The sequence below is a fragment of the Cydia amplana genome, chromosome 10 (assembly GCF_948474715.1).
Source record: "Cydia amplana chromosome 10, ilCydAmpl1.1, whole genome shotgun sequence".
NCBI classification, from domain to species: Eukaryota; Metazoa; Arthropoda; class Insecta; order Lepidoptera; family Tortricidae; genus Cydia; species Cydia amplana.
In genome coordinates this window covers 10,061,287-10,074,782 of record NC_086078.1, presented here as the reverse complement: position 1 = coordinate 10,074,782, position 13,496 = coordinate 10,061,287, and the positions used below count along the sequence as shown (strand labels likewise).

Below are 13,496 nucleotides of genomic sequence, written 5' to 3'. Positions count from 1 at the left end.
ATTTCTCTTAGTGGTTCTGGACTAAAAAATCACCGCTAAAAATCATGCTGAGATGCACCCACTCATATTACTAAAAAATGCGAAATTTAGCAATATGAACGTAAATTTCTTCGTTTTCGTAAGCAGAGTAGGTATAATCATGTGGATTTTTTACGCTCATCTGGCGTTGAATCTCATAATTAATTTGAACAACTAATGTCTATCTAGTTTTAAGTGTAGTCAGAAAATGAGTATGTACGTATATTTTTTCTGCGCATTACTTGAACAAAGGCATCGAGATAATGATCATTAGACAACGCGTCTTTATAATGCAATCGTTTGTAATCGCCTCAAGTATTAAGTACAGTGAGTTGACTCTGAAGTTAGTACTAAGGCTGTGGCTAGTGTTAATAAATGCTTACCTACATACTTAAAAAACTGATCAAGTGCGAGTTAATTTGACTCTTCTGTACGCGAGGGTACCGCACAAAGTTATAAATTTTCAGTTACCTATCTCAGGCAATTATTATAAACACGAAAATGCTTTTTCGCACGAATTGCGACTTGCTTGGCTAACAATTCTCTTCTCTATTTTAGACATTGCTGTACGTACAAAATTAACAAGCTAGCTGATGCTCTCTTGTTACTACAAAAATCGGTAATAACAGACGTGCTACATTTTTGCAGCTAACTTTGATCAAGCTATTAGTTTAAATTCTACCGTAACGTACAATATTATCATTTACCTATAAACAAATAAATTTTGTTTGTGAACGCGCATATGCAATGTGCAACTAAAGTGTAGATATGACGAATATTGGCTATTTCAAATAGAGAATTTAACATTTTACTAACAACAATAATTTCGATAATTTATCACAGCTCAAACTCTAATTTACATTACAGGCATTTATGTAATGGGCATTAATTAATGCGCATCTGTGCGTCATACGGATTTTCCTCATGATTCAGAACGATAAAACTTGATTTAAGTCAGTTAATATGTCAATTGGGTATTTATAATTAATTAAATGACGCATGCTCTCGTTCGCACTTTGACGTCTTAAAGTCAAGTAATGTTTGTTCGTAATATTAAATAATAAAATGAGTAATTCGTTGGCGCTTTAAATGTTTTCAATTTTTTGAGCTTAATGCTACACTACACGCTACCTACAGTGATATTACGAATTCAAAATAATGAATAAATTAAAACTAGGCACTCACGGAAGTTTTGTTATTAATTTTGGTAATAATAAACTGAGAGTAGTTTAAAAATTATTTTGCGTGTTAGGCATTTATTTTTAATCATCACTAAACATTAATGATGTGAATATAAAATAATACACTCTCTGCAAGCGTCAAATGACTGTAGTAATCGCTTTAAAATGAATGTGTCCTTATTACGCCAACCCCGTCAAACTGACTCATTAAAGATGTCTAACTTCCTAGCTGTAAAACGCTAAAGTTATATTGTACACAACGTACAGAGTTTCTTGACTTTATTGCAGACCCAGCGTCCGTGGAACTGGGAATTGTTACAGTATTTTAATTGGGTCACTTCTATAACGCAAATAATCTCTGTTGCACATCAAAACAAATGCTCTAATCTCAAATATAATACGAGTAGCTACGTAATTCGTAATGGTTGAATTGATTATGAATTGTAAGATGTTTTGTGGTGTGTCAAGGAACGAATATTAATCATTCCTTGACACACCAATCATCATAATATATCATCATACCATAACATAAAAAGCGACCAAGTGCGAGTCGGACTCGCCCATGAAGGGTTCCATATTTAGGCGATTTATGACGTATTAAAAAAAACTACTTACTAGATCTCGTTCAAACCAATTTTCGGTGGAAGTTTACATGGTAATGTACATCATATATTTTTTTTAGTTTTATCATTATGTTATTTTAGAAGTTACGGGGGGGACACACATTTTACCACTTTGGAAGTGTCTCTCGCGCAAACTATTCAGTTTAGAAAAAAATGATATTAGAAACCTCAATATCATTTTTAAAGACCTATCCATAGATACCCCACACGTATGGGTCTGATGAAAAAAATTTTTTTGAGTTTCAGTTCTAAGTATGGGGAACCCCAAAAATTTATTGTTTTTTTTTCTATTTTTGTGTGAAAATCTTAATGCGGTTCACAGAATACATCTACTTACCAAGTTTCAACAGTATAGTTCTTATAGTTTCGGAGAAAAGTGACTGTGACATACGGCGGACAGACGGACAGACAGACAGACTGACAGACAGACAGACATGACGAATCTATAAGGGTTCCGTTTTTTGCCATTTGGCTACGGAACCCTAAAAAAGCAATCGTCTATGGTTATTGTTATTTTTTTGTGAATAGACATATAACTTTACTCGATGTCCATTATTGTTCATGTTAGGTGCCCAGTTGTTTAAATACTAACGATGCCAGGAAACTAACCAAAGTTCCAAATATAATTGGGCATCACCAGGTAACGAGGTGGAACATACAGTGTCATCAGCTAATGGTTATTCATGCATGTGGCACTGCACTAACAGTAAGAGCTCAGATAGTGTTTACGAATGCACTAACGGAATACATCAAGTTTTGGCACTTGTAAGTTTATTATCTTATCATTTATGAACTATCATTTGTAGAGGGTAATTTTGTCTAATATACCTATTGTGGTTTTGAATTGCCACATGTTTTAGAGTTCCAATGTCCGTACGTCCATGACGTTGCTCCGGCCACGATAGTACCTACCTAAGACGGTACAGACTACAGTCAGCAGCAGAAGTTGCTAAGCGGGCGAGGTGTTCAGAATGACACGCTCTTATTCTCTTAGCATAATTTTGAACACCTGTCCCGCTAAGCAGCTTCTGCTGCTGACTATACCGTCATAACGGTTTAGAGCGTGCATGTGTAACTTGTTATTTCATTCATGTAGTATAAATCATTTTTTTTTAATAAAAATTAAATAATGTTAAGCATATAAAATCACAAAATGATGGATAGCTGTTTAACTAGGTACATAGTAGACTGTCTGAAAATTATTGCCCAAGGTATCGGGTATGATTTGAATTTTGATACTTTGAGATAATATTAAGCTTTCGAACCCAAGACGCTAGGTAATCACGTTTTTGAAGCAAACAATCAATACAATGACACTTCCGTATAACGTATATATATAAGTAAATATGTATTTTGAATAATAGTTTAACTTTGAAACATTTTACTTTTTACTTAAACGGTTCTGCACCTTCAACAGTTGATAAAAAAAATTTGCATACCTATCTCAAAAGTTCAGTGTACGTCTCTGAACTTTGGACAATATGAAGTTCGTGTTGAAAATTTAGTTAATTTAACTTGTTAAAGGCACATTCTTTTCATAAAAGTAATAAATACTTTAGCTACTCAGACAACTGAAAATTTAAGGGCTTAATTTTCTAGGAGGCGTATAATTTATAGAACGTGAAACACTTACAGGGTACTGAAAAGCTGAAAACAGTTCGTTCGGATTAAGTATATAGATTGATTAGATTACCTACACTAAATTTCAGTAATAGGTACAAGTTTCTTTTTTAAATCTGACTTTATCATGTCTGGGGCCCGTTTCTCAAAAGCTTGTAACATGTAATACTGTCACATTTTGACACCTATTGTTACAAAGGGACTTCCACTTGTATTACAGACATATTTTTATCTTCTAGTATATTCTAACCTATGAGAAGCTAGTGAACCGTATACGTATATCAGTCGCAATGTTCGATTCAATTGCGCTTCTAAATCAAAAGCTAATTATGCCACGTGCCGCGTGCCCGGTCAGTGAGTCATTTCAATGGTGTAGTTACCATTTCCAACGGTAATGAACCTGAATTGTGTCTATAGCTCGTTTTAGTTACAACTGTGGTTCAATGATTTATCGTCGACCTGTTTTGATCGCACTTAGGAGGAATTATAGGAATAGGAATAGTGGGGTCCGCACAGTTCATAATGTATGAGAGCTCACATCATAGATTTTTTGAGATGTGATAACCTATGTTGCAAATACTATATTTAAAAAAAATCTCCACAAAATATGTCATATATAGGCATGCAGTACCGGTCCCGGTACCAAGAATTTCATTTCCCGGTTCTGGGTATAGCCGGAACCGGGATTCCCGGTTCTTCCCGGTTCTCTAGGCATCTTATGATTATTTTTAAGAAATTGTTTGTGTTAGCGTTAATGACTTATTTTCATATAAATTATTGCATAAATATTCATAAATGACTATTTTATAAAAATAATAACACTTTATTAGCGTTCCAACCTATTTTACGAAATTAACCGGCACACTTTGCCTCCGCCTGGGCTTTAAGGTGTACGAGCCACACGGCCGTCATTGATGCACACAGCACTATGACGGCACAGATACGATAGAAAAAGATATAATAGAAGGGTCAGAAGGTAAAAATTCAACCCGAGAACGGAATATTTGCATATAAAACCAACTTACTAGTAGAATATTCGAATATAATATCCTAAAACTAACTAGTAAAAGATAACTACTATTGAAATGGGAATAAATACGCAAACTGATGAGAACCGGGAAGTACCGGTACCGAGTCATCAGTACCGGTTCTTTAAACACTATAAAATTTCCGGGAATTCCCGGGAATTTGAGAACCGGGAATTCCCGGGAGCATGCCCTAGTCATATATTTTTAATATATCCAAACTATTATTAAAATAGAAAAATATATCAAAACATGAATTCCCACACTCGAGATTTTTTAATATGCTTTTCTCAAACATATACTAGAAGTGTCCATTAATTGTCTAGAATATTATTTACTGTTTGTTTCCAAAATCATGCTGCTATTCTGCAAATATAGCAGTTCCTCGGGAGATAAATTAAACATGATCGAAACAGATACTGTTAAGCACAATAGTAAACTTTTCTCTCAGTGTGGGATATTCTCGGTCATGAAAAACTTACAAAATTATATATTTTTTTCATTAAATCTATAATTTATATTATTGTCTGGAGAAATTCTGACCGTGTAGTCGTATAAGCTTCATAACCCATTCTACAAAAAAATCTCTAATGTGAAATTACTGTTTAAGTAGGTAGTATAAAAGATTTTAAAAAAATGTTATTTCTCAAAAACGGGAACTGATATCAAGTTGTTACTTCACAGACGGGTATTCAATATGATACAGAACTCACCCATGCAGAAACATCTGTGTGTGCAATTAATGTAACTTTAACTTTATATTACGACTCGTACGACTTTGTGCCGGTGGCTATCGAGACGGCAGGGCCTTGGGGGTCAGAGGCTCGCGCTTTCTTTAGGGATTTGGGGCGTCGTTTGCGCGAGAGGGGCTGCGATCCTCGCTCTGGGTCGTATCTGGTTTAGCAGGTTTCCATTGCAGTTCAGCGGGGGAACGCAGCAGGAATAATGGGGACATTTGAGCCAGGTACGATTCAGGGTGGTTTATTTTAGATTTTTTAATCATATTAAAATAATAATTGATGTTTTGTGCTGTATTTATTTGTAGTTTTAGTATATAAGTTAGTTTATAGGTATTTATTGTAAATTATCTGTAATGTGACTTAGTTGAGATGTATTTTGGTCTTTATATTTACTCCACTACTAACTTAGCGTCATATATTTTTGCCAATTGTCAGCTGCAGCTGGCTTTAACAATTTACAATTGTTGTTAATTCAAGTAAAGTAAATTAAAATTCAACTTAAAACCTAAATCTAAAAATAAATAATACTATACTTAAAATAAACCTATGTACTTAAAAATTAAACTATAATAGAAAAAATACCTACCTATGAAATTAAAATTTAATTCGCATATATTTGGTGTTTTTAGGGTTCCGTACCCTTAGGGTTCCGTACCCAAAGGGTAAAAAACGGGACCCTATTACTAAGACTTCGCTGTCCGTCCGTCCGTCCGTCTGTCTGTCACCAGGCTGTATCTCATGAACCACGATGTTGAAATTTTCACATAAATGATGTATCTCTGTTGCAGCTATGACAACAAATACTAAAAATAAAATAAAATAAACATTTAAGGGGGGCTCCCATACAACAAACACTATTTTTTGCTCTATTTTTTGTTGATGGTGCGGAACCCTCCGTGCGCGAGTCCGACTCGCACTTGGCCAGTTTTTTTAGGTCTATGGAACAGAAGTTATAAATTAGCACCTTAATATCCGCGACACTGCCTATTAGACACAAGCCACTAACATTTTAAAACTTAATAATTAGCACATTAATGTTAAACATATTAAGCTATTATATTATTATACACAGTATTTGTCTAGCTCGTTTTCACCTCTACAGAAAAGTTTCCATAACCTGCATGACTTGAATGAAATATTGTTTCTTTGCAGGCCCCCCAATTCATTACATTCAAAGAAGGCAAAGTGGGAGTAAACTTCGGCGGTTACCACGCGGCAGCTGGGCTGGGAGGACTATTAGGTACGTAATTACTACTCTTAATCATATAAACTTGGGCACTTTAATTAGGTCTGTTATTGAGCTTACTTCGCATTCATGTGGTTGGTTTAAGGCAAATGTCAGATATAAGATGTGGCCTTGTTCTAACTGTAGCAACTTTCGTACCGACAGGTATTTAATTTTCGAAACTTGTCTGTGATAGACAGCTGGTTCTAATAAAAACCAAACAGGTAAAATCCACAAAAAATGTATATCAGACGAAGGTATAGGTATAGGTATTCGCGGGCTTGGTTTCCGCAACTCGACGTCATATTATTCTATTTTATATCAAACGAATATGATAACTTGCACAAAGGTATGGGCCGCGTTGCTTTATGCATAGTTAGGACGACGGACAGTGTTATTCACAACAAATTACATTATCCAATAATGAATTTTGACATTGAATGATAATGTCCTGACCTGACCAACGATTTAGCATTCACAATATGACTGAATACGTGGCACGGTACGGGTAACTCAATTGTACGAGTTTGTGGATTTAAGTAGTAAGTATAAGCGTTGAATAACCTATAGCGGTAAGGCCGGTAAGGTTCAATTCGGAGGTCGTGAAATATAAATAACTTAAATACTTAAGCATAAGTACTCAATGAGAGCGAGGCGACACCGCTATTCTAAAATTATATTGTCATATTTTACAAATCTGAAATTATTAATTCCAGTAGGTAATTAAGTATACTGACTCGCAAAACATGATATCAACATGATAGCAATCTTAGTCCATCCCTCTCGCATCAATGCTAATTAGAATTAGTAAGAGCAAGATACCCATCTACTTATACTCGCAATATTATTTTTTAAATCGTAGTGTGCCTGCTGTTAGAATCACAAAGATTGATTATTTATTCATAAACCTTATCAAGAGTTCAAATTAAGGTCGTTCGTGTCGTGTTTTGATCGATTCCTCTTACTCAGCACGAAAACGCTATGGGGAGAGAAATTAAAGCCGCCCATACTATGGTATCGCGCCATACCTACCTAATTACTCGGTGGTAAATTGATGTACACTTGTACAGTCTCGGACTTACCCAAATTCTTGAGCCATTTAGGGTTCAAACTAATTTGACTGTGAATACTAACGGTATGAAATGTCCAATGTAAAGTAAACCCTAAATGGTGCAACCATTAAAGTCCGTGACTGTACTATTGTATGACAGATGATTGTAAAGTCATTTTTTAGGGTTCCGTACCCAAAGGGTAAAAACGGGACCCTATTACTAAGACTCCGCTGTCCGTCCGTCCGTCCGTCTGTCACCAGGCTGTATCTCACGAACCGTGATAGCTAGACAGTTGAAATTTTTACAGATGATGTATTTCTGTTGCCGCTATAACAACAAATACTAAAAACAGAATAAAATAAAGATTTAAGTGGGGCTCCCATACAACAAACGTGATTTTTGACCGAAGTTAAGCAACGTCGGGCGGGGTCAGTACTTGGATGGTTGACCGTTTTTTTGCTTGTTTTGCTCTATTTTTTGTTGATGGTGCGGAACCCTCCGTTCGCGAGTCCGACTCGCACTTGGCCGGTTTTTGTTTTAAACGGTATAAGGTAAACGTACTAGTGCTCGACATGCTAATGCCCAATAGATGACACCTTGCTGTCACCTCTATTGATAATGACTTAAGTTTCAAGATGACATGTACTGGTAACGCGTCGAGCACCTGTACGTTTACCTAACCTAACATAAAGAAGAAGGGATACTTAATTTAACAAACGTAATTGTTTTCACAATTTGCTCCTTATGTAATGATATACATATTAATTTTAATTATGTAGACAATTAAGCTGAAAATTCGTGCAATGTAATGCGCAAGACGAAAGTCATAAATATACATTATTAGTAAGTACATAGGTACCAACTTGGTACCTACCTATCAAACTAAACAACAATAATTTGATGAGTAAAAGCACTTTATAATCTTGCCTTTGTAAATAAATAGAACCGCAAAAATTTTACGTAATTAATATTTACCTATAAAATTTCTTCCATTGGAAATAATGTATTTAATTATATAAATATGTATAAGTAGCTTTTATAAGTTATGTCTAGTTAGAAATGATTTATTTTCACAACATTTGAGAAGGCTTCAGTGATTAAACTGGAAAGTGACTTTCATTTTCCATGAAATGGAATTATGTGTAGGCAGCCTTAGAAATCGTTGTAAACATCTTCGCAGTAACACAATAATAGTTCATTACATACCTAGGAGGTGAATTCGTAAATGCTCCAGATCGCAGGTGTTTGTGACCCGAACCGAAGGAGAGGGCCATAAATATGAGATCTGGGGCTTTACGAATTACCGCCCGTGGTTTGTATAAAGTTTTACGTCTTACCTTGGCCAGGAAGTGAGATTTTCTTCTCGCGTAGCGGTGACTAGGGTGACGTAAAAACATAAGCCTAAATTTATAAAAAAAAGTTGCCTTCGATCCTTATCTTCTTGGAGGAGCTGCGGTATTTCGTTGAAAATTGAAAATAAAGCGTTTGCGTTTGTGTATCAAAGCGAAAGGAGACTATTTTGAAGACGATTAATTATTGTTGCAAAAAGACTGTAGTTTTAATTTTTAACTTATTTTGTACTAGTTACGTAAGTGCTTAATAAAATAATTAGAAAAAACTTTGTCAACGTATTTTTGGGCCATCCTGTACATTTTACTGCTATTCATAACTTGGAGTTAACAGAAGTTTAATAAACATAGCAGCCAGACGATACTTAGTTATCACGTGTGCATATTTTTAAGTAAATTAATTGTAGGCTATTCACATACTCTTTTATTTTGTATTAGGTAGGATTATGTCTGTATTTTGTATGTTGTATTTATGATAATAGAACTGATATCTTCAACCAAATAATTTATATAATATCAAATAATACCAAGGGCGTTCCTGAGAGGTTATAAGTAAACTCTACCGCAGTAAGCTGCATCATCGTTTAGTTTGCGCTAAAGTCTACTGAATTTTTAAACATCGGTTAACTCTCCTTCGTAGGAATTTCTCCTAAACATCCTCTATGTATGTATAGCAATAAAGGGTGCCAAAATTCATTAAACCGCAATTGAAAAACTAAAGTCCGTCAACCAAATCTTGTCAGTAGTAAAAGGCGGCAAATTTGAAAAATCGCGGGTTAGCAACACTGTGTTCGAATAATTCCAAAATGCGTGTCATCTGTGTTTTATCTGTGGAATGTGGATCGTGAACGACAGCCGTCACCTTATTTGTTTTCATTTGGTTTTCATTCTGAATCGTTTCTGTTTCAAGAGATATTTCTGCTGTCACCATTAAATACCAATACATTAAATAAGAATAAGCAAAGCTAAGGGGCCTACAATATACAATCATGCTCGTTGATGGTAAACATTACTAAAAATTGAGGTTATGACAAGTACATACTGGAAGAACTCTTTCGAACTTTTAAGATTATGTTCAGTTTTTTTGTTTTAGGGTTAAAAGGCATAAATAAAATTAAAACGTATGCCTAAATCTATCCAACAAGACCATAAATTGTGTCCTGGAAACCGTCCATAGGCCCACATGTCTAATATTTTCAGCAATCAGTTGTGACTATTTACAAAGATGCAATAATATGGTTGAAGTGACCCGGTAACATTGGTAACTTCATTATATTTTTTCAATTAATGACCTGAATTATAGTGTAAGCTAAAGTGACCCTTATCTTATTTACCTTTAAATTAAATAAACACCCAAATATCAGTTGTTTTATTTTTAATATGTAATCCTATTGTACAATATATACCAATCAAAAAAATTACACAGGTATAGTCCGTCAACCAAATCTTGTCAGTAGCAATGTAAAGCAAACTAAAGTAGGGCAACACTCAAAGAGCAGTATTGCGCTAAGAAAAGCAGCAATGTACATCGAACCAAAAGATTTTTTTTTCCGCTGAGCGCGCCCTGCGTACGTCAATTCAAATTGTCACTCGCGGTTTATTGAAAAAATTTGAAACATGGACGGACAATTTAAAAGCGATGTTAAAACAATGTTAATCAAAATGATGAACAAATTTGAAGATATCAAAAACAACTCCCTATTGTAGTGCTTATATTCTCTTTGTTCCCTATCTATGTCTTCTAAGTTTACTAAACTAAAATCATATCAAAATGCAGATAGATAGTGCATATATTTGTTATTTACAATATAATATGCCACTTGTTAATGAAAATTAGTGTACTCTTCTGGATGAATATGACATACCTGTGTAATTTTTTTGATTGGTATATATTGTACAATAGGATTACATATTAAAAATAAAACAACTGATATTTGGGTGTTTATTTAATTTAAAGGTAAATAAGATAAGGGTCACTTTAACTTACACTATAATTCAGGTCATTAATTGAAAAAATATAATGAAGTTACCAATGTTACCGGGTCACTTCAACCAAGCATTAGTAGTATTCTATTGCATCTTTGTAAATAGTCACAACTGATTGCTGAAAATATTAGACATGTGGGCCTATGGACGGTTTCCAGGACACAATTTATGGTCTTGTTGGATAGATTTAGGCATACGTTTTAATTTTATTTATGCCTTTTAACCCTAAAACAAAAAAACTGAACATAATCTTAAAAGTTCGAAAGAGTTCTTCCAGTATGTACTTGTCATAACCTCAATTTTTAGTAATGTTTACCATCAACGAGCATGATTGTACATTGTAGGCCCCTTAGCTTTGCTTATTCTTATTTAATATATTGGTATTTAATGGTGACAGCAGAAATATCTCTTGAAACAGAAACGATTCAGATTGAAAACCAAATGAAAACAAATAAGGTGACGGCTGTCATTCACGATCCACATTCCACAGATAAAACACAGATGACACGCATTTTGGAATTATTCGAACACAGTGTTGCTAACCCGCGATTTTTCAAATTTGCCGCCTTTTACTACTGACAAGATTTGGTTGACGGACTTTATGTCATATTCATCCAGAAGAGTACACTAATTTACATTAACAAGTGGCATATTATATTGTAAATAACAAATATATGCACTATCTAATTATCTGCATTTTGATATGATTTTATTTTAGTAAACATAGAAGACATAGATAGGGAACAAAGAGAATATAAGCACTACGATAGGCAGTTGTTTTTGATATCTTCAAATTTGTTCATCATTTTGATTAACATTGCTTTTAAATTGTCCGTCCATGTTTCAAATTTTTTCAATAAACCGCGAGTGACAATTTGAATTAACGTACGCAGGGCGCGCTCAGCGGAAAAAAAAATCTTTTGGTTCGATGTACATTGCTGCTATTCTTAGCGCAATACTGCTCTTTGAGTGTTGCCCTACTTTAGTTTGCTTTACATTGCTACTGACAAGATTTGGTTGACGGACTATATATATTATCATAGACTATAGTTCGTTTTTTTTTAGCATTAGAAATAAGGTAAACAATCTTGATGTGTCTTTTAATTGTAAAACACATTTTAAAAATATATTACGGCAAATATGTAACAATTATGAATCTAATACGATCATTTATATTCTTCTGCTTTCATAATTAATAGTTTTTGGTTAAAAAAAACCGTTTTTCAATTAAAAGACATGTCAAGATCGCTTACCTTTTTGCAAGTTCTTTCTAATGCTAATAAAACCGAACTATAGGTATACTTCCATAAAAAATACTTCAATACAATTTTAGTTGTAGACATTAATCTAATTAAGTAATTACTATATGTACTGCATTGAAATATGTTTGTGATTTATAAAATCGGAAGAGGCAAGAACACATTTTGTGAATCATGATGCTAAATAGCAAATGCGAAGTACTTGGTGGAAGAAATATAATAATGAAAACAGCGCACGGCGGAGGAAATTGTGAACTTACATGGAACATAATCAAACTATTTGACAGGTCAACTGCCCGATAACTAATATCATAATAGTCGAAGCCGTTATGGATCGCTCCCAAACATACTTAACCCAATTTTTTTTATTAAGCTATGAGCTTCATGACATATGTTCCTTGAGTAATTCTAAGCATTTCTAGTCCGGGAGGCAATAAGAAATGTGCGTCTAGTCGGAGAGAGCGGGGTACAAAGATGGCCGCCACCCTTCATATTTAAAAAAAAACTATTCTCTTCCTGGTGGCTACTAGAGCAAGTTTGGTATCATTTTGCGTATAAACCGAAGACTCATTCACTCCGAGAATTCATTGCTGATATTAGTTTTTTTTTTCACTTTCATAGTAATTTTACAAGAAAAACGTCAAAAGGTGAAAATGTTGGTTGGAGATTTTTGCTTTGAGAGCTAATAACTTTTGTATAGTGACAAGAAATGTAATCCAAAAATACTATACTATTTTTGGGTCATTTCATAACTGCCTCCAGTATAATATGAGTAACATGTCTCAACGCTGACAGGCATAGATATTATATATTATATGTTATTATAACATATAACGCACATGAATACAACGAATTGAGCCACATCACGCCAGTTGTTAACTGCTGTAATAAAAAATATTTATAACTGCTGTAGGTAATAAAAACTTAATTTGTTTAGGTAACGGCGGAGCGGGTGGGCTGTTCGCCGAGGCCGGCACTCCTCACGGGCAAGCGGCGGCCGCCGGGCTAGGCGGAGGAGCCAGCGGTGGCGGCAGTGGAGGTAACGACTCTTCATCATTTTTTTTTAATTGTTCAGAACACATACAGTCATACATAAAACTATAGATATAACTGCAAAAATATATAAAAAAGGACATGGAGGTTCATAACGTAAGCGTGTAAACATCAAAGGATACAAAAGCATCATTATCATACAATTCACCCGGTCCTTACTACGTCCGATCTAACGCCGTCTCCCTTAACTGGCAACTGCATGTGCATTTAAAAACTTACACAAATACAATATAATATTTAAGGCCCCGTGTGTTCACGTTGAGAATTGAGTTTTATACATGCAGTGGATCCACAGAATTCTGAGATAATTAGCCATTGATTCCATTCCTATGAAGATTAAATATGATATTCATAATATAATTCCG

General features: G+C 34.5%; 1 protein-coding gene across 1 annotated transcript in view; it reads left to right on the top strand.

The window, feature by feature from the left end:
- LOC134651373 (pupal cuticle protein 36) overlaps positions 1–13,496 on the top strand; it is a 44,345-nt gene that overhangs the window by 16,040 nt on the left and 14,809 nt on the right. Inside the window, exons 3-4 of the mRNA XM_063506461.1 lie at positions 6,360–6,447; positions 13,016–13,117. Of these exons, the coding sequence (XP_063362531.1) occupies positions 6,360–6,447; positions 13,016–13,117 (190 nt within the window). The remainder of the gene's footprint in view (positions 1–6,359; positions 6,448–13,015; positions 13,118–13,496) is intronic.